General features: G+C 44.1%; 1 protein-coding gene and 1 long non-coding RNA gene across 2 annotated transcripts in view; one reads left to right on the forward strand and one right to left on the reverse strand.

Moving 5' to 3' along the window:
• Positions 1 to 2,111: 2,111 nt before the first annotated feature.
• Positions 2,112 to 24,164, forward strand: part of LOC148056161 (uncharacterized) — a 41,494-nt gene continuing 19,441 nt past the window's right edge. The window contains exon 1 of the long non-coding RNA XR_015703911.1: positions 2,112 to 2,229. This is a non-coding gene — a long non-coding RNA (uncharacterized LOC148056161). The remainder of the gene's footprint in view (positions 2,230 to 24,164) is intronic.
• LOC148056162 (uncharacterized) lies at positions 8,367 to 10,683 on the reverse strand. Its single transcript, XM_087754071.1, has 4 exons — positions 10,485 to 10,683; positions 10,369 to 10,398; positions 10,014 to 10,142; positions 8,367 to 8,651 (listed from the first exon to the last, which is right to left on the reverse strand). The coding sequence occupies exons 1-4, from the start codon at positions 10,626 to 10,628 to the stop codon at positions 8,451 to 8,453; spliced, it is 504 nt and encodes a 167-aa protein (XP_087610197.1). The 5' UTR covers positions 10,629 to 10,683; the 3' UTR covers positions 8,367 to 8,450.

Below are 24,164 nucleotides of genomic sequence, written 5' to 3' on the forward strand. Positions count from 1 at the left end.
TCTTTGCTCAAAATAAAGATTTACCCAACCACGCTAGTGTCATAAGAAAAACTTCCTGGGCTGTTAATACGTAAAGTAACAACCCCTGTTAGCTGAACACTTGACCTATCTATCTTCTGTATATAAAGTCACAACCAGTTTGCAATTTGGGTTTAATTCTTTGGGAAATTTTAACTTGGGAAATTCTTCAAAGCCAGCACTGTCAAACACTTCCCTTTGCCCAGGTTTGACTGCAGCCAGCTTTGAAGCGAGCCTTGCCCATGGGATGTCCCCTGCTCGGGGCCCTCTGTAAGCACAAGTGCCACCAACCCGTGTTGGGGTGCCACGTAAACACAAGCGCTGCTCAAAAGCCTTGTGGGGAGTGGTGAGGCTGATTGCATCCAGCTGGGTGAGATGTTGGCCGGAGCATCGGCTGCAGATTGCAGCTCAAATAATGTGAGAAAGAGCATTCAGTGCTTGGGAGGGAGGAATTAATAAAATAGTTCAGTTGGAAGGGACCTGCGGCCGTCATCTAGTCCAACTGCCTGACCCCATCAGGGCTGAACTGCTTCCTAGAAACCAGCTTTCCTTTATTTAAAGTACTTTTATTTAACAAAAAAAAAAACCCAAACAAAACTTTAAAATACACCAAGTTTTATTAAAAACAAATTCCTTGTTACTAAAATCCTGACTTCTTACCTGTGCCTGATGCTCATCCCTTAACTGCCTTTGAGGGGCCAGTGCAGTACTCGGGAGTGGGAGCAGCGGGTCAATGTGCCGTGGTGCCCATGAGCCACGGCCAGGGTAAAAGGACACGGTGACAGTTGTGACTTGCACAGCAGAACAAATGTCTTCCATAGGACAAGCCAAAGCATCCAATAATTACGCTTTGTCTACATGGTAAGTTGATGCAATATCCTTTTGGGGGGGGGGAATAGAAATGACCTTGTCTCCTTGGCACATTACCTGTAGTAAAGATAGGACATTTTGCCCACTTTTAGCAGCTTTTATAACTCACAGTAGGATTGCCCTGAGCTGGAAAGGCTGCGGGGTGTGATCTGAGCCATCCTACGGTGGAAACACACGTGAAACCTGTGTCATTCAGCACATCAAAGCAAGACAGATCCCAGTCTGACTTTTAACGTTTTCCCCTGAGAGCATCGCTCACCTTAAGCCCTGCCTGGTTTCGGTGTTCCTGGAATACAGGGGTAACGAGGACCTTGCAGTTGCGTTGGCTTGTTACCAACAAAATGCTGCTTCGTGCTTCTGACAAAACTCAATCATTAAGAGGCAAGGTGGCCCCGTGCAGCCGGGGCAATGGGATGGCGGATGGTGTAGGAGATTTCTGTGGGGCTGCCAAGGCCATGGCAGAGGAAACTCTAGTCTTCTCCAAGGGCTTAGTCCTGGCCCTTTCCCAGCAGCTGCACTCCTGCTGTTTGCTGCAGGCCTGCAGCTCAATTTCTAAGCCTGGCTGAGGTTTACATGTAGAAATTGATACTAAAATTCCATTAAAATGGAGTGGAAATTAAAATGGGATTTTACTATCAAGAGCTATTGTTTTGTTAGCGTAAAAGAGATCTGTGCCAGCTGCGAAACAGTGCTTGTAGAAACTTGGAACCAGCTACAATGCTTGTTAAAACCGTGTCTTATAGTAGTGGTGTGTTATGGTAGGGCAGCCCTTGCTTCTGCAAGTGTCTGTCATGAGCAAAGCTTTTCACATGATGTGCATTGCTTGTAGACATGTAATTACCCAATATGCTGCACTGTTAAATTCATCAACTTAAAGAGCTTTGCAAATAAATAATACTGACTATTGTGCAAATAGTCAGTACCTAACATTGCATTTTAATGCATTTTAAATAAAGAGATACTATTGTAACTGGAAAGCTGCAGAAGCAGAAGAGCTGTTCTGCAGAACCAAGAAGCTCAGTGAGTAACAACTGGATAAAGGATGTTTCTGATGATTGATTTGAATCCTGGCAAGATCGCAGAACTGAAAACTCATTTGAACTTCTGGAAATTGCATTATACATTCTGCTGGACTGCCAGTCTGCAGACCAGACCTGATGCTACAGGACCGACCCCTCCCCTGTGTCAGCAGCCCGGCGGAGGACGAGGACCAGGTGGCTGCGGCAGCGTGGTTTGGGAAGGGGGCGGAAGGCAGGACCCATCCCTGGGATGCAGAATTCCTCATCCAGGGTTATCCATCCCCAACCTTTCAGCAGCACTGCATTCATCTCAGAAACTGAAGTAAGTTCATTTTAATTTCATTTTATGACACTTTTCCGGGAATGAAGACTGGACGGCACAGGAAGCTGAGGCACAGCAATGACCACTGCCTGTGCTCTCAGCTCCTGCTGCTCTTCAACCACAACCTTATCTCATGCTTCTATCTGAGGGAGGTCTCTCTGTGTATCACACCTCTTTCTTTTTTTTTATTTTCTAGCTAATAAGCCTTCCTTTATAACTTCTCAAAAGCTAAAATACTTTTTAAACCTCTCCCAGCATAGGCTGTGTTTTTCAGTAAATGATCACAAGTGACTCTGTTCTGTGTGGCATCTTGTCAACAAAAACGAAGCAAAACGGTAAGCTTATTTCCATGATATAATTTGGAGATTGCTAGACAGATCCAGTGGCCGCCTGGCCACTGGGAAAACGATTTGCACCTGTGGCTCTAGCGGTTGAATTTTTTCACCATTTATTTGAAATGTGCAACTTTTTGAAGGTAATATTTAAACTGAGGAAGAGCAACCATTATTTTGATATGTTTGAAATTGCAAGCAGGTGCTGTGGGGACTGTGGCTTTTCAAGGATAATGTGTCTGGATTTATGGGGAGTGGATGGAAGTCACCTGCGTCCGAAGTTAGTGGGTTAGTGCTGACTTAGCAGCAAGTTCGGTAGCATGGGCCTCGTGCTTATCAGAGAGGGGGATTGCTGGCAGCCCAGGTCGGAGAGATAACGCAGATGATGCTTTTACAGATAGCTGAGGGGGAAGGAGGCAGGGACGGGACTTTCCCATTATTTCTGCTTTATTCGTTCGCTCGTGGTAGGTGGTTCAAACTGCACGCAGTCAAGGAGGTCGCTACTGAGTTCTGTCCTCCACCAAAAGTTTAGACCCTGTTGTGACGACGGAGTAGGAACATTTAATTGCAAGGAATAAAAATTAAAAAACCTTGCATGTGAAGTGTATCACAGATAAAATATGCTTCAAGACATGAGAGCCCAGTACTTATGGAAGTTGTTAGAATGAAGATTGTGCTGCTGCCAAGAATATCAGATCCAGATTTCTTTTTTTTTTTTTTCCATTGCCTTTGAGAATACTCAGAGCATTGTACTTAAAAAACCTCAAAGTCTGGATGAAGATTCAAATAACTTAAGAAATTGTTATAGAGAATTGGGGTTGATTCAGGACTGTTTCTGACCAGAATTAGATTGGGTTTCTGTAGATCTCAAGGCTTGGGGAAATAAATTCTTTTATACCTTTTACGTGAGGTTACTGTTGATGGTAACCTTACTTCTAGTCTATGGATTACTGATGGGCTGTTAGCTGAAATGAATTATTTAATACTTGCCGTTTCTTCCACTGACTTTTTTTTTAATATGGTATTTTAAAATTATTTTTCCATTCTGTCCCATAGTTAGTGCTATTATTTTTAAAGAAGGGTTTGGCTTCTTTTAATAAGAATATATTCTTTGTCCACTACAGCTCATGGCATTCGTGACTCAAGGATGTGGCTAACAGCTCTGTGTATCTTTAAAACAAAAAAAAAAAAAAAAAAAAGAAAACAGCTTAAATATTTCAGCTATGATAAACAGGTACTGTAACCTCAGTGTTTGTTGTATTTCCCCACTCTTTGATAAAGTCATGGGAAGAAATAATTTACACGTTGAAGTTATCTGACTGTGTTTCCTTTGGGTCAAATCCTGTGGGCTAGACTTGTGCGAGTCTTCTCTCTCATATAACTGAGAGCAAGAGGCTTCGACAAGCCATTTCAAATTGCTGAATGGTATCAGTAATCATCCTAAATTATGCCTCTTCCTTTTTCTGTAGAAGCATTGACGTTAAATATAAGTTGCATCAGAGTCTTTATTTTTAAAGACTTTGCCCAGCTTTTGTTGTTTTATCATGATACATACCCTGATGTCTTAAAAGATGCCGAGGCACTGTGGTAGTATTAATCTTTTGCTTATTTGCTAAGTTTTGCTTGGTTGTTTCACCCTGTAGAAGCATGAGGAGTAGCTGAGTATGGCTTTGATCTTGAGGAGTTTGTGGATGACTTGAGCCTTGTAGGACATGGCCATCTCAGCCCCAGTATCGGGAGTGGTGAACCTGTTGCAAACCTTCCCGTTACCCCATATGTGAGCTGTGCAGTTTAACTGGCACAAACTATGGGCAGGCTCAGTGGAAGTCTTTCTTACCTGGTTATCATTTACCTGATCTTTTGAGGTGACTCGAGAAAGCTGAAAGTAAAGGAAGGCCCAATTGTCCTGCTAATTGCCATGTTTTCTGATGTTCATCCAGCAAGCGCTGGAAGTGCAGGAACTGAAGATTGATTTGTAATTTGCACCCAAATTCTGATTCATCTATCAGAACAGAAACTTGTGATGCTGTTTGTTTCCAGTTAAAACCTCCTGCGATGTTTTCTGAATATGATATTCCACTCTCATTTTAGCTGCTGTTGCTCGTGCTTGTAAGGGTTGGCAATGCAAGGCAGCAGCGGGCTGCGTGTGGACAGGGAGGGAAGTGCTGGGTCAATGCTCTGCTGTCCGCAGGCACCCAATGAGCGTGTTGGAGCTGGGGGGTGTGTGACAGTATGTCCTGCTCCCCCGGGACCCCAAACCAGTGTACCACAGCATGGCAAACGGGGGGTAGTAGGGGATATCAGCGGGGCTTCCATTTGAGTATTGGAAACTTCTCGCCTGTGATCTGGAAACCTCTGGAAAGAAGGTGGTGATGAAACAGAATGTGAAACTGTTTGTAAGTAAGTGGCGAGATCACCTTACATTTCTCCTTTGCAATTCTGACAAGTATCTTATTAGTTTGCAAGTTGAGGTTAAGTTATTGAGTGTTTTATCCATAAGCCTTGTGTAATAAGCTGGGATTTAATTTTCCCTATCCAGAGTGGGGAAGCTCTTCTGTGCATTGTAGCCATGGTGGTCTAAAAGCAAAACTAAGGCCCAGTTTTCAGAAAGAAATAGTATTTTTCATTACACAAATAATTTGAGATCGTGGGGGAAGACGACTGGGTAAACAAACATTGACTATCATGATCTGGACTTATCTTAGGTCCTGCCAGCGCTGGCAGAGGTGGCCTGGGCCTGCTTGCTGCGGTGAAAGGGAAACGTGTGTGTATAGGAAACACATATGGGAAATGCGGTAAATTCAAAATAAATGCATACATAAAGTTGGTGAGGGAAGTGCCACTACCTGCCTAATTTGAATGGTCAAGGTTTGATTCTGAGTTGGTTTCCTTTTCTGCATTTGTTTGATGCAAAATCTGCAAGTAGGTGTATTGAAAAGTAAATAGCCACACAGGGGTAACGACCTAGAGTTAAGAGTGGGTACAGTAGGAGTGAGAGTAGGTAGTTGGGTTTTTTCCCTCTCTTTAGGAACTTAAAATAACAAATGTGAATCATGCTGGGGGTGCTACAGGACTTTCTGATCAAGTCAATGAGATACCACAGTTTCTGAACCCAAGTGTCATGTTCAGAATTTTAAAAGTTAAATTCAATTACATTAAAATTAATACCTTGGAGGAGCTGCTGGTGCAGGCTCGGCGCTCAGCAGAAAAACCCAAACGTATCTCAGCAGACCCAACCACTGGAGGTAATAAAAAAACATTTTCCATGAAGAACTCCTTAAAATCATGGACTCCTGCAGAATAAATGTCTTTCTGATGATAACATTACTCTTCTGTCAGCCACCCCAGTTCATACACTGACTGGTGTAGTTGTCTCTGGTTTTGTGAGATTCTGCGAATACTGGTCAGCCCTTAAGGTGTGTGTTTGGACAGGCCAGCTCCAGAAAATTTTGTGGTTTGATCTGTTTTTTCTCATAGGGTTAGACAGGACCACTTTTGTTCATCTCTAGGGTTTGCAAAGCTAAACTAAGTCCTCTTGAATTGCTTTCTGTTTTTTAAACTGAATTGTTCTTTGAAATGGCTGGGCTGGGTAGGTGATGGAGCTGCATCCCCTCAAGTAAAACCCTGGGACTAAGGTAAAATTACAGATAAGTAACATTAAACAGTGGCTTCAAGAACGAAAAAAATTGGAAGATATCCAGTTTAAAAGTGGCTTGTTTTAAGCCTGGTGCTTTTTAAAGTCTTCTGGAAGGTGAGGTGGAACTGAGTATATGAGCAAATTCAGGTATTACTCAGCAGCTGCTCTGAGTGGAAGGTTGGTAGTTGGTTGCATTTACTGTATGTGCTGTGCATAATTCAAGTACAGTAATTCAGCAGGTTTGTTTCTTTGGGTAGGTCACATCCTTTCATGCGCAACCACAGAAACTCATCCTTTACCTGGTTGTTGGAATATGGCACTTCAGAACCCTGCTGCAATTCAAATCATGTTGGTACTTCAAATGTTTAGAGAGGCTTTGAGCTTTGTCAATTTATTATTTCATTTCAATTTGCAAAGATCACTGCGATGTGGGTATTTCCAAAGTGCTCATCTTGCATGGGATGCAGAAAGATACAGACAGCTAAACTGAGACCTGTACCACCCCATCTCTGCCGCTCTTTTAACCTGGAGATGCCTGATGGTTTGGGGCCTTCTGAGCATGCTAGAAAACTATTGATATTTGGACTGAAGCATGAAAATAGGACGGGTTTTTTCTCCACGTGACTTATAAATGCTGTGTCTCTTTTTCCCTCTTACCACCTTTTAGTCATCTGCAAAAATCAGTTCTGGCAGCCCGCTCTAGACTGAGTATTGGTTAGTGATTAAGGCATTATGAGAAATGGTGCAAACCTTCTGGTTTGTGTGTATATATGAATTATACCTGTTTTTATACGTGTGATAAATCCTGCTTTCATGACAAGTGATTTCCATGATTGTTGGTGACTTCGGCACAAATCCTTGTCCAGAACCCATAGGTGTTAAGTAGGCTGTGAGTACGAGTGGTGAAGCGTGTTCAGTGGCAGCAAAGGTCTAAGCACCAAGATAAGATTTATCTTGCAAACAGGTATCTGCAGTATTTCTAAGTTAGAAGACCATTTGATGACTCCATCATGTTTTATCACACTAGTTTCAAATTCCTGTCTCAGCCTTTTGCTGGGCTTGGAAGAACTATGGATTTTTAACTGATACCAGCTAGATTCATTATGGTACATGACAATTGTCTTTTGGCTCACTTTTGTGGCAAGCTATATTTCTATCTGTATTTAGAGAAGTCAAGGGTCTGGGTTCTCCCATCTTCTCTAAGTTTTGAAGACAGAACCCTTGAAATCTGTGGTGCCTGCGTATCCCACTATATCGCTGCTGCCTGTACGCACGGAAACAGGCATCAGGCAAGCAACCCTTGGGAGACCCATCATCCGTGACCTCTTATATCTGATACCTTGGTATTGTTATTGCAGACTGGGAATACTGGTATTGCTGTGACCAGAACTTCTCTTAACCACTAGTTTGCATTTCTTAAAAACTTTTTCCTTTTTATGTCTCTGCCTAAGACTTGACTGTTTTGCAAAGATAAAAATATGTATCAGAAAAACGGCATCTGGCACTTGGTTTGTACTGATTTACGCAGGGGTATGCAAGGTCTCATGCAAGGAATATTACGCTCTGTATCTTTTTTAAAGCATGTGGTTCAGTACCAGTTTGGATCTAGTCATAAACTGTATAAATGCTGTATACTGAAAAAATCTGAAAAATTCAAAGCAAAACCTATTCATTTTGCTGGGAGAAGATGCTGCGACCGAAGTGGCGGGCACATGAAACCTCAAGGTGTATTTGGTCAGGTTTACGTCAAAGCTCATCGTAAACCAGTAGAAATGAAAAGCAATGATTTTAGTGCTGGGGGGTTAAAGCCAATGGTGAGAATGGTGGGTGTCCTGTCTCTTCCCTCCCCGGGGGTTGCTCTGCGGGGTTGTGCTGGGTCCCATAAATCCCCACTGAACGTCCTGACCCTCGAGCCACCCTGCAGAAACCCTTTCCTGACCCCAGTCCCCAAAGCGTTTGAATGGTCTCATGGTCTGTGGGTTCAGGGTTGGGTTTTCTCTCCCTTCATACAAAAAAACCCACAAACTTCAAGCCTTACTATTTATCTCTGGTGACATAACAACGTTTCATATTCAATAACTGTGCATGACATAAATGACAATACTTGGCCGTGCTTGTTACATAAAGTTTTAATTGCTGTATACAGTTTTAATTCACTTACTTGCATTAACACTTAGCAAAGACTCTGATTTGTAACAGCCATTTCTTCCCCCGCTTCCCACCCCCCTCCTCGCTGCCCAGCAGGCTCTTCCCTAGAGCAAGCCTTTGTGGTATTTCCACGGGTCAGGGCAGATGCATTTGCCATCTGGATACAAACCCGACTCACTTCTCATGATCTTCTTGCACAACTGCTTCTGGTTGACCCATTTCAAGAATTCTTCCAGACTCTTTTTAAATTCTAAGAAATTTATTTTTTCCATTTTTGAGCAGCTGTTGTCATTACATGATGATCCCTAAGAGAAAAGAGTAAATACTGATGCATGAGTTACGGAGGAATTCCACCCAAATGCTGCACATTCTCCACGGCTTCCTCAGCTCACTGGGATGGCGGATGAAGCCGGCTAGCTGCCCTTCACCAGCCCCAAACCATTTCATCCAATTCTTACAAATCATTAGTCAAATAACATCTTGCTATTTGTCTTTGACTTTCACAGTACTGCAGATTTTTCTGGGTTGTTTTTTGGGGCAGGGGAGTTATCTGCCAAACTGGAAGAAGGAAAGTCAGGTCAAAACATTTCTGTCATAATATCCAAATCCTGGGGACAGAGAGGGAGTGCGGGATGCACTGTGGGATCCCAGCAACATCACACCACGCTCGTTCTTAGCGCTGAGCAGAAGAGGCTCCAGTTGCAGTAGCGTGGAGCTCAGCATGCATTTGGTTAGGTGACAGATGGTAGACATGGTTTCTTCTGCAGCCTGCAGTAATTAGCAAATTGATGCAAATCTGGTTTTCTCCCTAAAGCCTGCTTCTCTGTTCAAGGGAAATGTCTAAGCACAGTCATTGCTGCAAGTACAGCCACTGGCAGAACACATGGAAACCCTATTTTCTATTCCCTTATTTTCTCTGTCTTTCTCTATTTTGTATTCAAAAGGCAGATTCCTTTCTCTGTAGTATTCCTGGTCTGTATCTTTTCTGCTATTAATTGCCTTGTTCTTCCTGAAGGATAAGCTGTACAGGTCCTTATTAATTGCACCTGATAAATAATCTTCATTACTGGGTAATGAAGTGAATGATTACCCCAATCATTCATGGGTCTAAATGAACTATATTAATATAGTCCGTATAAGAATGAATTTGTGCATGATAGACAGACTTCAAGACCCTTCCTTGAGGCTGCAGCTGGTCCAAAATTAAAAAGGAGGACCAACTTCTTTGCTAACAAATCTCAAAACTTTGAATTAGAATTTACCAAAAAGTGAGCAAGAAGTTAGGTGACAGGTGAAGTCTTGCTGAACAGCTTCCACTGATGTTTCTTTAATTCCTTTGGGGAAATTAACTTTCAGGGAAGCTTGGTGGTTTCTTTTAAATCATAATGACAGCTCCTTATATTTTTTCAGCATATTTATAGATTCAATTAAAGAATCATGTCTTATCCTCAATCCTATGCAAAAATAAAGGTGAAAGTGTTGGTGCAGTCCAGTGGCTGCAGCAGCGTTGCCCAGCTGGAGAAGGGGCCGTGGCTTTCCAGCTGCTGGATTGCTTGGCATGGGGCTGAGTGAGCTAGCAGGCATTTGAACAGGTGTAAAAAACATGGATAAATGGATAACTACCAAAAGAATTTGAAACTCAAATCAAGTAAGTAGTAAAAGCTTACCTTCAAAATGGAACAGTCTCTTTCTAATTTTTCCATATCTTTTTCAACTCTCCTGATACACTTACATGCGGGTATCTTTTTTAGTTCGTCAATAAATGTTTTGGCGTTACAATGTGCACAACTTTCGTTCTAGGAAAAAAAGGGAAAGCAAATAGTGTTCTAGTTTACAAGCAGAAAGCTTTTCTTTCTCAGAAGAACTGTTGATAAATCATATTGAATATACCAACTGTTATTTTTCTCTGGAAATCTTAACTTCTTTTATCTGATTTCCTTTTTATGCCTTCTTTTAAGAAGTCATGTTATAAGTACATTCTTCACAACTATTATAACTATATAGGAAACAACAGCTTCTTACCTTTATGTGCAGCGGTTTGGTGAAGTGCTCCTGAAAACGACAGAAATCCATTGGTTACAAATTGGAAATCATCTCAAAATGCAAATCTGGGGTGGGGAAAGTGGAAAATTATTTACCTTAATGTGCTCTTTTTCAGCTTTAAGTAAGCAAAGCATTTCGTCGATTATGGACGTGTTCTGCAGAAGCAGCATTTCCTTCAGAGGCAGAAAGTAACTGGATACCCCAGAGCTAAACAGTAGCAACAACAAGTGAAGATGCATTTTGAAGGTGTTAGATTTGGGAGCTTGACTCTTTTTATCTGAAATGGGCTTTGAATTTAAGCTCGTCTCTCTTGGTAGATACTAAGCACGCTTATATAGAGAAGCTGGGTAAGTGCAGGATATGACTACTATCTTATCTCATTCATAAATCATTAAAATAGGAAAGCGACAACAACTTGAGCAGTCGAATTAGTGGCGTATCTGATTTGAGAAATATTTATGATTAACGTTCCGGTAAACTTCCTAGAGCCTCTAACTCCAGAGCAACACTTCAATGCAAGCAAGAGCAATGTGCAAGGGCACTAATGATGTACGAGATATCGTAAAAGAACATATTAATATCTGAGGAAGTTATTCTACTTGTAGTAACACAGGCATGGATCTGGTTGTTTCCCATCAGATGAGACTGTATCCTATATTGCTGTAAATTATTGCAGTTTAAAGATATCAGCACCTCTGGAGCTAATATCAGCCAAAGGTGGAGCCCATAGGACCTAATCAATCGTCTACATCTCTACAGCGCGACTTGGGCAGGCATGTGGGTGCACAGACATGTATAGCAACCTTGCAAAACTGACTACTTTTCTATGGCAAATATATTTTCTTTGACCTGAAAAGAAAACAAAAGGTTGTTTGTTCATTGTAATTAGTAAGTGCGAGGGATGGATCTTACCCTGACATAATTAATTTTTATGACAGTGCTGTGCAAATCTTCAATCTCAGCTGTCAGCTGCAGCTTCTGATTCTCAGGGGAAATGTTCGTCGCTTCGTTAATGATACTTGGGCCCTTATGTAGCACTTCACAAAGGTAATTAGGTGCTTTGTGTTATATGCGTGTGGGAACATGTAAGTGAGTGGGGAGAAGGGCTGAAACGGCAGCAGAGCATTGTACAGCAGCGCGGTCAGGGGGTGCTTTAGGGTGGGACCCTGGCATGCCCGCAGGAGGGGAGCCAGGTTTTCCCTGGCTTTTGGAGGACTGCAACTCTCCTCGACGTGATCAGCTAAGAGCAGAGTAAACACATGAGGGAGCTCACTTCCAGATAACTCTGTATTTGAAGAGTGAAATTGCCAGAGCGATTGCAGAGCCAGGGCTTAGATAACTCCTAAGATAATGCAGCTCTAAAGAAAAAAAGTCTAATTTGTGCCATGATGGGTGGCAATTAATATTACAGTTAATAAAAGGAGTGTCATCAAGGGAGCTCTCAGTGAGGAATTATTTCTGGCCACCAAGAAATCACTAAGCAGCACCACTGGTGCCAACTGCACCTGACAGCGTAGCAGGAGGTTTTGTAACCTGCCCTGGGAATGCCCGTGCAGCCCGTGCTGCCTCACTTTGCTGTTTGCTTGATAACAGCTCTGACTCCAGCAGAGAGCTGTAAGGAAGTCCTTTTGTAGTGCCAGAAGAAAGACGGTTGGCAAGTGCTATTTGGAAAGGGTTAGCGAAGAGCCAGACTCTCAGCTGGAGCACATCAGCGCAGAGCTTTGCAAATATCCCTGTCAACCTATGCCAGCTGAGGGTCTGGACTAAATATTTCCCATATGGTCCAGTTTCTATTCTAAATCTATACTTGATTTTTAGATAGGGTATTTCATAGAAAATGTCTGACGAAGTGCAGAAGTGGCAGATGGGTTTTACCAGATTTGATTAGGGAAATCTTTGCTGTTGAGTCAGGGATACATTTCACTTTGGATAGTCTTCTAAATGTCATATGAAAATTTGAGAGTGGATAATGTTTTAAGTTCTTTGTCTAGATATGTTTTGGGTTGTCCCTATTAGAAAATACAAGTCTGCATGTTAACCATGGCCATGTTATTCATTGTTCAATTAATTTCTTCAGTTTGCAGAGCAGGTATTTCCATTTTCCAGTGCTATGTGAAAGCTTCTTGTAGCAACAACCACATGGGAAATGATTGTCATGGCTGGACTTTCTAGCCCTGCTTCAATTCACCTCTCTGATGAAAGGTCTGAATCATCCTCTCAAGGGGCAAAATTTTAGTATCAAACTGCTCTTGGTTGTCTGGTGTCCAGGCCCCCTCATTTCCCAACCAAGCTGTCAGAAGACCAAGTAGCTTTTGGCATCTACAAGCTGCTTTCAACCAACAACCTGAGGTAGAGTTGATTAAAACGAGTCACTAAAATGAATGTTTTAAATGTGCTGAACTGGCACACTGAAAGATGTAAAAAACCAACAAAGGTATCTCTGTACTTTCTCCTATGTAAACTTCAATATCTCTTGGTATCTCTAGGGAGTCTGTTCTGCTCCTCCCCTCTGGAGGTGGGAGAGGAGAGGGCAGGAGAGTCTGTCTCCTTTACCTTCTCCCACTTCTGTCTGAATCATTTGGACCAGGGGAAGCTGCTGACAAGAGGTTCAACCACCATCTTATTCTGTACGAGGATTTAATAACCAGATCCACATATGCAAACCACTATGTAGGCTGCACGTTCATCTAAGCCATTAGGCAAATAGTGACACCTACTAAAACCATTTATTGAATGATTTTCACACCAAATACCATTTGGAACAATAATTTTAATACTCACCCACTTGGAAAATATACCCTAGCTTAATGTCACTTACTTTTAAAACTGTTGGAGAGAAGTAGCAAGATACTATTGATAGGCTGAAGCTTAAAGAAAGCAGCTCCCTGTGCCATGCTCGGGATGGATCTCTCAGCGATGCAGCAGGGGCCAGATGTAGGTACCATGTCCTCGCTCCCGTGCGCTGACTCCTGCTCACAGCCAGCATCTTCTTAGGGGCTTTAGGCCTGATACCGTTGCAGCTGCGCTGTTTTGCTTTTAGCTTTCTCTGTAATGAGAGGCAAGAATCTGCTGTACTTTATTAAACCCTTTTGATCTGTAGCCTTTTGGTAACAAAAAGATGTTTTATAACAAAGATGATATAAACAGGACCGCTCACATTTGTAACCAGCTGAAGACTTTCCAAGGGTGTTGGCAGAGGGAGTTTTGAGAAGCTGGGATAAGCATGAAAGCACACAAAATTCTCCAAAATAGTGAAAAATAATGAACATTAAAGACTGGGAGTTTGTACAAAGAGGGGAGACGTTTATCTGTTGGTCTAGCTGGGGTGCTGCAGGTGAACCTGAGGCACACAAGCCCTTTTTCAGGCTCGTTCCGAAAACAGGTAGTCTGAAATCTTCCTTCACCTTTCTGTAATGCTTGAGCTCTTTAGCGTAATACTGAGAAAGGTTGAGTAAAAGCCTGAGTGAGTAACAAACTGGCAGCTCTCCTTCTCCTGTCTCCTCTGGCTGATGCCGTTGGTCCGGCGGCGATGGAGGGACATGCAGCGAGCAAGGGCTGCCACCTAGAGAACAGCCACTGCTACTTGCAGACAGATCTTGATTTTCTCGTTTTCAGAGTAGAAACACTTGCCGAACCTCACACATCCTGAGTGTCTGCGGTAACTGGAGCAAGGCGAGCTGCCTGCTCTGTGATTTGCCCCAGCCTAAGAGCCTGAAGAGTTGCCTGGATGAGATAACCTGGTTTATAGTGATAGCAATTTAATTTGTATACAGAGAGCATTTTAATAAGTGATAGGGAAGGTAGTGTCTGAGGGTAAGTGTATCTGCCATTCCCCAAGCGCCCGGCAGTGATGACGGCAGGTTCAGCCTGCTCTAAGGGAACTATTTTCCAGCCTTTCTTCCCCTCCATGAACAATGGTCCACAGCACCTCCCGGTAGTCCCGGCCCACTCCTTTATCTTCCTCTCAGAAGATTTGTGCTAACAAACGTAAAACTTGCTTTGGAAGCAAACTGAGCCTTTTGCCATGCTTTCCCCTCGCATCCCACAGGGTCGTGGCCCCTTTCCTCCTTGGAAGGTTGTAACTGTTCTTCTCTTTTGCACCCAATTCCAAACAAGAGAGCAGCTTTGGATGCAGTATGTTGGATTGTGATCCAGCTCTCCAAAGAGCTTTCAGCCTTTGAGCTGGAGGCCATTGGCTGCCCTTCAAGACCAGCCTGCTCTATGCCAGCCTTGAGGAGATGGGGCTAGACCATCCCCGCGGGTCTTTCACGAGACTGTCCTAGCAGGCAACGCGGGCACCGTCCCAAAGCACAGATATACCCGGTGTCACTCTCCTTCTGCCCTCTCACCCGCTCACCCGATGAGCTGCTTTGACCTGAAGCCACTAAAAATGTTGAACCTCCTTTTCTATGTGCTCTGTATTTTTGTAGGTATTGGTTAATGCTTTATTCTTGGCTATTTTGGGGAGGCAGGGTGATGATGACTGAAGCTACCGTTGGGGTTTTTTTTTCCCTCCCTGTTCATATGATGACTACTGTGTCTGCCTTCCCCCACCCTCACAAAACTCCTCCACAGCTGTTATTAAAAATATTAGCTAATTCTTCAGACATTAGTTGCCTTAAGGAATCCCTGTATATCCCAGTACGGATTTCCCTGCCTCTTCAATCTGCCCTTTCCTGCAGGCAGTGTGGTGTTCGGGGGATCCCACAGGCACACCACACCTTCCACAAGCACTGCTGTCTGCTAAATTCTCTGTGAATCATGGTGTTTAGGGAAATTTTTTCAGGTGCTCATTGATGCCTGCAAAAGTAGATAAAAACAATGGGCTGGGCTGGGATTGCTTCCTGAAGGTGAAATTCCAGTGGGACAATCCCCTTGGAGGGGAAGGTGTGTGCCCGATGACCCTGATGGTCCATGGGGATGCAGGTGCAGCTGCAGGCTAGCGCTGCTCCCTCATCCGAGACCCAAATAGGATTTTTATGGCTGTTTGCTAAATGTTTGCTTTCTTCTCTATGGGTGAATCTTCCTGAAATCAGAATATCCAAATGGGTGGAAAAGTAGAGATGCTTCAGTGAAATGTTTGCCATGAAGTGAGAGCAAAGAAACAAAAGCCTGACTCGTTATTTGAGTGCTACTTCTACCCAAATTTGAAAGCATAAGTGGCCTTAGGTGGTATCTGGACCTCATGGTGATCCCCTACACAGGGCTATCAATCATCTATAGAGTATATAATCAACTTACGTATTTCTGAGTAGAAACCCCCCCTGAAACTGTCAAAACCTCACCACTAGAAGACCCCAATTCAATCAATCTAACTGTTTTTAGATAGAATATTCCTTAAATCACCATAAAACATCACAAAACAAAAAATTATAAGAGTTACACCTTTGTGCAAGAGATGTATTTTGCATAGATTCTGTTAGAGTTTGGTTACATTTCATACAGTTTTGCATACAAATTTCCCAAATATTTAACTGTAAAAAATGTACATATGTGACGTATTGGCAGCACACAGCTATAAGAACAGTCATGTTTCCACAATTTGCACTTCATATTTTTTACATTTTAAAATGATTGTCACTGTGTTCATAGCATAGTAATATTCTTCAGGTAATGTAAGTACTTAAGCATAATTTTAAAAGTAACAGTTGCATCCTTTTACAAGACTCTCCTCTGAAAATGCCCCTAATTTCCTAAAGAGATGTGAAACTGCTCTGAAGGCATCTGGAAACTTCAGCTGCAGGAACAAAATGATGAAATTGCCAGAGTGCAACAGCATTAAAGCATATTGTATGAAGACTTCATCCGGTTGAAAATAAATGGAATATGATATGTATCAGGCTCTTAGTCATCAGGTTTTATTTATGCAGTTTATCCCTGTGGAGCACTCATAAGACTGAGTGAAAGTCATTTTTACATTCACACACTCTAAGTGAGTATGGGCGATGCCTTAAGTTTGCAAGCAGTCTTTCCAAGGGTTTGCTGAGGTTTGATGTCTTTGAGAGCTGCCTTTTGTCGTGTTTGGTGGCAGCTCAGGGGAGCCAAGGCCAGCAGCCGTCCGGCCATGCCGCAGGCTGCATCCTGGCCCCAGGGCTCGTCCTGGCTATTGAGATGGAGGTGAAGGTGCTGAGCAGCATCTCCAGCCTGGCACCAATGGCTCCCATCCCCTGGGGTGGCTTTGTCCCAGCTTTGAGAGCACTCAGGCGCTGCAGAGCCGAGCCCCGGGGCTGTGGCTTGGGCTAGTGTGCTAGAGAAATAGTGTGACTGCCAACCCCAAACTGGATCCGCAGAGCTCCTCCTCACACACCATTAAATAGCAGTTTCCTAAAGTAAATAATTATTGCATTTCTTCATTGTAAAAATAAATAACTTGAAGTTTCTACAAATAAATAGAATAAATAAATATGAATAGATATATGAATAAATAATAGGTCCCAATAGCCTTGCTCATTGGAGTAAGGATACACAAATGAGGACATGCAAAGCTCAGGTCTCCTGGCAGGCTGGACCAGGGGCGCTTCAAACTTCTTTGAAGACTACACTGTTTCGTCCGAAACAGCATTGTGATTCAGAAACCTTAATAAATATTCCAAATTACTGAAAAAATCCTTTTCTTCCTCTGGCTCCCAGTCCTGTTTCTAAGGGGCAGACAGAAAGGAGAAGAGTTAAAAGAACAGAATCTGGATACATAAATTGCATTCTGTTCCCTGACTGTAGTTTTTTTCTTAATAATTAATTTTAAGACCACGAAGGCTCTGAGGAAGACAATGGCATGGGACAGCAAGTTGCATCTAGCGCAGATGTCCTGCAGCGAGAGCAGCCTCTGCCCCTGGGGCTGGGGCAGCAGCCAGGGGCTCCGGTCCCCATCTGCACCGGGGCATCTCCGCCAAATGAGGGACTTTCTCTTAGCAAGGAGGCATCGGGAAGAGGCAAGCACAGCAGAGCAGAGGAGGCACCAGGCTCATGGCCAAGTGATAGCTGCTGGCTGGAAAGTGCTCCCATCAGCCACTCAACTGGGAGGCAGCCGCGTGCTTTAGTCAGGCACTTGTTCTCAGTGCAATCAGGACAAACACCAGATGTCTTTTATAGTCATCTAAACAACATGAAATAGCAAGCAGAAAATCCAACCGAAACGTACCATCCACCTGAGGCATGGCTTTACAGCATCCCAGATTTTCTGCAGCTTCTGGGCTATTAGTCTTTCTTCCGAACTCTCTTTGCTGCTTTTTAGGGCTTCAATAGATCCTTCCATATAGGTGGTTATGTTCCCTCCTGCCTTCATCATGTTGTCCTGGAATAACAAAGTTTAGTCATCTCTCTCTTTTCTGTACTGTATTGCTGGCAGGTTGTATCACGTTAATGTAATTAAAATGCCTACTACAAGAAATAATGTTGTGTAATAATTTGAGGCCAGTATTTTATAGTAACTTTGGGCACCTTAGAGTAGGAAACCAACTCTGCAACCCAGTGCTTTCTGCCTGCTGAAGGCTGATGTGACCTTCAAAAGCTGCAGAGTGAGACTGTGGAGGTGAACCCAGGCAGGATCAGGCACCTTTTGCTTTTTGATTGCCTCCTTAGCAGCACTCAGGCACAGGAAGGCAGCGATGCTGAGGAGCAGCTCCAGCCTCCAACCCTGCTACCTGCTCTTTGCCTTTCCTGAGCTTCCCCCATGAAGTACACTGCCGATGCCGTTGTTGGCATTGGTCTCTAACAATGTGGGTATTTCTTTCCAGAAAAGGCAGGGGGGACAGCCTGTCCCCCTGCTTTCCCATGGCAGGAATGCGTCTGCCTCCACCTGACTTCAGAAGGTGGTCAGTTCTGACTATCTACTCCGTGAAAAGAAAGATAACCAGCGCTGGCTGGAAGCAAGCTTTTATCCACCGCTGTACTGAAGGCAGTAGCCCTGAGCACTGTTTTTTCAGGGAGATAACTTTGCATTGATAGCTATAGATGGAGAAGGATTTGTCCTGGGGGAGCCGGCCCCTGCACATCACCTCTCAGCACACACAAGCTCAGTTCCCTCCAGCACAGCGCTCCCATGAATGACTTGGTTGCCATCTAAGACCTATCTTAAGAGCATAAAAGAATGCGACAATTAGCTGCTTTCCCCTTCCGTCTCAAAAAGCGCACTAGCCACACCACAAGCACACAACGTTGCAATGTGAGCTAGAAAGTGATCTTACCAGAGGTGTGATTTCGCTGCTGCCCTGAAAGAGATAGATTGATAAAAATCACATTAGCAGGCTCTCCACTAGCACAAAAAGTCAGACGTGGGGCACAAAGAAAATGGAACAACCTTAGAGTTTAGTGTCCGAATGTTGCTGAGGGTTTCCTGGATGAGGAAGCTGGCAGTGCAGCCTGTTCCCGCGGTGGGTGGCACGGGGGACGCGATGCACAGCGCTCCGCAGGACAGCAAAACCCCGATCAGGTGCAGCATCATGGTGAAGGTTCTGCGCTCCCCTCCTTGGACTGGGTATGGCTGGCTCCCAGCTTCCTCTTATATGTGCTCTCTTGCAAGGAAATGATTAATAACTGACCACAAATATGCCTAAACTGAATGCGAGTAGTCACCTGTAGAATGGAAGCTGTTAGTTTCTTATCTGATTGAGGAAACTACATGTTTCTAAAATAAGGGTTCCCTCATAAGTTCAGTAGGAGCTACGTAATTCAAATGTTTGAGCCCATTCTGATTTTAGATGCTGAAGCATTTCTATGTATTGATATTGTCTAAAGATTGGTGCAAGATAAACCAGAACTACCTAAATGTCTCTCAGATCTTTATACTCACATTGACTTGACTTAATATTGCAACTACACTAAATAATACTCTGATCTTTTTTAGTTAATGCTCCTGCCTTGTTCTGTGTGGTTGTCATAAGGAACTCCATGAATAACTCAGTGGTACCATGCTGGCATATAAATGACAAATTCAAGAGCCCTCCTGAGACCTTGCGGTGCCCAGGTGAGCCTGGTGGCGTGCCGGGGAGAGGGACTGGCCAAGGGTTGCTGCGGCAGCTCAGCATCTTGGTGGGGGCAGAAAAGCTGCTCCTTCACTGCTGTTTAAGGAGCATTTGCCCAGTTCCTGTGCTCTCCTGAGGAGGCTGAAACCATTTGGCCGGTATCTCCATATACTTCATCTGCAGGAAGTTTGGGTGATGGGGATTGACAATGATTCTGACAGAATTGCTCCTCAAGCTGAGGGTGAGCTCTGGGGTGGCCATGGTGGGTCCTGGGCGTGCAGAACCCTCTCCTGCTCCCCGGCCCCGCAGAGCCTGCTGGGGAGCAGAGCGGGGCTGCCCTTGGCCTCTGCCCTTGCTCCACAGCTCCTCTGTGCTCGCACCAAGAGGAATGAAAACTGTGCCAGGATTACACCCGCAGGACATTGCTTCTTCACTGTCCAAAAATTCAGAATTTTTTGTTTATATGTTTTTGCTGTAATTTAAATGTTGCTATTTCAATACTGCAGGAGTTTTGTTATCTAATTAACATTGTTTAATGTGTGTTAGGTTTTCCTACCCTTAAAAAAAATCAAGTGGTACATAGCTATAGTTACTGTTTTGCTTGAGGTGCTCCGTCTCCCCTGAGGCGAAGGCTGGTGAGCCACACACCAATGTGCCATCCAACCTGATGAAAGCCCAGATGCTGCTTTTCCTATGCCCATGCATTTTCCTACCGGTCCCCGAGTTGATGTTTCACAGAACACATGTTGTAACTCCAGCGGTTTCCCTGCATGCTATTAGTTACAGCAGAAGCCACTGTTGTGTTAGCTACAAACCAGGTCTTGGAGATGCTGCTGGGCACCTCCCTCCCCTGAGGACCCGTCTTGTTCAGTTCTTCGTTTTCAATCATTTCGCTAATTGTTTGGTGAGTAAGGCGTCTTCCCTGCCGTTCCCCACAGCTCAGCGTTTAGGAGCCTTTGCTGGATGAACCGCCCTGGAAGCAGAAGCCAGGTGCTGAGCAGACCGTGCTCCCTTCCCTGTGCGCCCCAACTCTGCTGGTGCAGGAACTGGGGTAGTTTTCCTGCCTTGCTGGAGTCACCCCAATATTCCCAATGTTTCCCTGAAATCAGCAGATCGGTTTTACTCCAGAGTTGAGGTTAAACCACTATGTGTTACCTTGGTGGGGCAGCATCCAGAGGAATGCCATCTTTGCCTTGTGCCATCAAGGGATCTGCATCAATTCAGCCAGATGGCAGGTGAGCAGTGGTACCAGTCACCATGGTGCACAGCTGGTCTCTTTTAAGAAAACCCTGTTCTTCTGATTTTAATGAGTTCAGGAATAGTGTGAACCTTTCCAGTGACACCATGCATTACACACCCGGGGAAGCAGAATTGCACCTGAGACTCAGATGCTCGCCCCTGTCTCTGCTGCCTTCATAGGGAATGGGTGGTCCAGGACTTTGCACGTCCCTGGCATGGCTGTGGCTGCTGGAGATAAAACGGAATACAGTATGATTTAAAGGGAAGCGATGGATCATATGTACCACGTGGATGAGTGTACGTTCTGGTACCATATATTGTAGCCAGGTTCAAATCGCAGGGAAGAATTTCTTCCCTTGGGGTAGGAATTAGGGCTGCAACTAAACTTATCAGTGAGCATCAGGGATTCTGCTTTTATCTCAAAACTGGCTAAAGAGATGAGAGTCCTTGCAGAGAGGGCAGAAGGGAAAGGTGTGGGCAGGACTGACTTTTACTGCTGGAAAAAACAGAACTGTGAAGCTGGGACTCCACCTTGTTCTCTTTATTCTTTTTATAGCCACTAATGACATGCAAATACATTCTTAGATTGCAGCCAGGGTGGAAAAAAAGAGCTGATAAAATCAGAAAGGAAGATGGAACTTGCGGTATACTCGTGTACGTACACTGATCAGTTGGTCTTTCACGCACTGACTCATTTGCAAATATTCACTCAGAACCGAAACCGTGCTGACCACTCTGCTCCTGTCATGGTAGGATCAGCGTTGACCTTTCTTTCCTGTTCTGCGCTTAGGGGATAGCTTCTGTGGGATGCTGAGATGGCAGGAGGGAGTTTCCAGCAAGGGCTCATGCAGCAGCACCTCCTTCCAACTCCGCCTCCACCAAAAAATCTGAGGAGGATTTGCTCTAATGAGATGTAAATCACTGATATGATTTCACTCCTAGGGAGAGCCATCTGAAACACCCATACCCTAGTCAGACACAGAATTAAATTAATGAGCAGAAAATGGCCTAGCCCATTAGGAATTAACTGAAAGCTTAACAGAAAATTAACTGAGAAACTGAAAAGATAACAGAAAATTAACTGAAAGCTAACAGGAATTTTAACTTTTCTAAGCCTGGAGAGATGATGGGCTTCATTTTTATGAGCTGTGCTCTGTATAGCTAGAGTAGAAATCCTAGTGAGAAGCCTGAGTATAGTGATGGTGCAAATACTGTTCCTTCTGAGCGAAATTCACTCCCTGTGAAGGATTTGCTGGAGAACTTCTGGATCACCACCACATAAGTGATCAGTATATGATCATCACCACATATAAACACTTGAATGGAAATTCAGCCAGCTGGAGCATCTCTTGTGAGGCTTCTTGTCACGTCAGTGGGAAAGGAGACATTTTTGGAAGTAGTTTTGTTGATTAAAATTATCTTCTTGCTCTCATTCCTCTATAAAAAGATTGATCATCACCCCTTTCACTCTTCTGAATATCCTCTTCACACTTGTGTCAAGTTCATGTCTATGCTTTCTTGTGCAGCCTTGAAATGTTTTTATTTCTCCCTAAATGTTTGCTCCTGCCACATTTCCAGCTGGCAGTTGCATTCATACATCTCTGAGCAGACCAAACCATCAGGCTTCTCAGACATGATGGGCTCCTTCTTTGGAGGCCCCTCCTTGGCCCTTCTCTGTATCTCTTCCAGTTTGAATTAATCTTGAACATGGGAGGCTGAAATGCTTTACAACATTCTTTGCAGAGAGGCATCAATACCTTCTTGTCTCGGTCCTGGAAGGAGTTAAGCAGTATTGTATCTCTGTGGTCTGCCTCTGAAGAAGGAAGGAAACCATGCTTCTCTATGGGGTGCAGGGTAATTTTAAATGCTGTTCAGAAACAGTAGAAACTGAAATCATCATCGCTGGTGACTGTGCTCAGTCGGGGCATCTGCAGCAGATGTGCAGCTCCACTCCCCAGCCCAAGGACATTCCTTTTGCGTTTCGTGCTCTGGCTGTGGTCGCTGGTCCATGGCCAGCTGTCTGGACAGTGGGCTGACATCTTTGGAAAGTGTCCCTTGGAGCATGGGTCCAAGTCAGGCTAATGCAAGAGCAGAGAAATAGGCTCTGGGCACAGAAAGACTTCTTATTTAATCAAAAGGTATTCCCCATGGTTTGTATGATTTACTCTGTAGCTACTTAAAAGAAAAAGCCTGTGAGTCACAGAGGCCTGCCCTTCCTTCGCAGGACCAGGGGAGAATTGTACAGACTAATGAAATCAGAAATGAGTCCAAAGCCAACTCATTCTGCACATCTCAGCCTCCAGACCCCCTGCCCTCCGTTGCAATCCCTTTGTCTTTTGTGGCTTTGCCAGGGTCTCTCTATCTGATGGGGGTTAGCAGGTCTGGATGCTTTAGGACTCACAGATGTTTTTGTAGCTACCCAACTTTGGGAAAGCAGGGAAAACCTCCCTGCTCACTCAGAGGGATATTGTCCTGGACATCCACAACAAATTCCTTACCTTTCAGGCAAAATTAGAGATGAGATAAGTTCTGGATTTCAGTGTTAAATTCTAAGAAATTAGATGCCTGTTTTGTCAGAAGAGATTTCACAGGCAGCCTCCGCACCTCTCCAGCCCCAGCGGCAGCAGGTTGGTGCACGTGGGCCAACATACATTATCGTATGCACGCTTCACCCTCCAGCCCTGACAGTAGAGAAAATAAAATAGTCTTCCCTATTTTTTGAAAGAAATTGTGTCTACAATTTCTTGTATCTTCCCATCCATGGAGACTAATTGCAAGACATCTCTGGGCTTGAGTTTATGGTGTAAATGGCATTCAAGCTCTCCAAGGACGCTGTGTGCACCCTGGGAGCAGCCATAGCCCTGCATCTCTTGCATCTTTAACCTGGTGCCTATCGCATATGTGCAGTGGCTTTGGCAGTTGTTGGTAAGCATCCAAAGAAGGCTGGCAATGTTTCACAGTGATTCATTGCCTTCCCAGTCACCCGTCTGAAACCAAGCGAGTCTGAGAGAAACAGATGATCAATCCAAACAATCTGTAATGGGAGTTTTCAAGCCCCACCCACTGACCAGCTGAAATTTGGTTCCAGAGAGGGGGCGGCCAGAAAGGGACACCTGATTTTTCAGTTGCAAAAACACCACTTACAAATGAGAAAAAAAAAAAGTAATCCAAAGCCTGTAAAAGTGGGATCGTGTTGTGCAGAAACTAGAAACACTTTGTGAATCCTGACAAGTGACTAAATGAGAACCGAAGATGAAAAAGGAAGTAAAATAACAACAGAAAATGAGTAATCAAATATTTCAAAAAAGAAAACAGGGGAATTACCCTTGTAGAGTATTAACCCAGATTTAGCCGCTGATTGCAACTTGATGGAGTTGAGGCTGCCTTCATCTGGCCATAATGGCATCACCGTCCCCTGTACATGGCTGATCAGGAGGGTGATGCCACGGCTGATCTCCATCCTTCTCATCCTTAGGGCTAAGAAATGACGGCAACAGAAGCAGACCTCAAACACGAGGGGAAGGATGGAGCACGGGAGCAGCATTTCTGTATCCAAGCAGCTTTCTGTTAGCTCTG

Source organism: Nipponia nippon, unplaced genomic scaffold (assembly GCF_047370975.1).
Source record: "Nipponia nippon isolate SJK-2023a ecotype South Korea unplaced genomic scaffold, ASM4737097v1 scaffold_17, whole genome shotgun sequence".
Lineage (NCBI taxonomy): Eukaryota > Metazoa > Chordata > Aves > Pelecaniformes > Threskiornithidae > Nipponia > Nipponia nippon.

What these genes read in the sequence shown, in the direction of transcription:
- LOC148056162 (XM_087754071.1), bottom strand. Translation starts at nt 10,628, where the DNA reads ATGCATCTTCACTTGTTGTTGCTACTGTTTAGCTCTGGGGTATCCAGT. An exon ending in CTGAAAAAGAGCACATTAAG is followed by an intron (nt 10,399 to 10,484) that starts GTAAATAATTTT and finishes TGTCGTTTTCAG; the next exon opens with GAGCACTTCACCAAACCGCT. An exon ending in CCAAACCGCTGCACATAAAG is followed by an intron (nt 10,143 to 10,368) that starts GTAAGAAGCTGT and finishes TTTTTTTCCTAG; the next exon opens with AACGAAAGTTGTGCACATTG.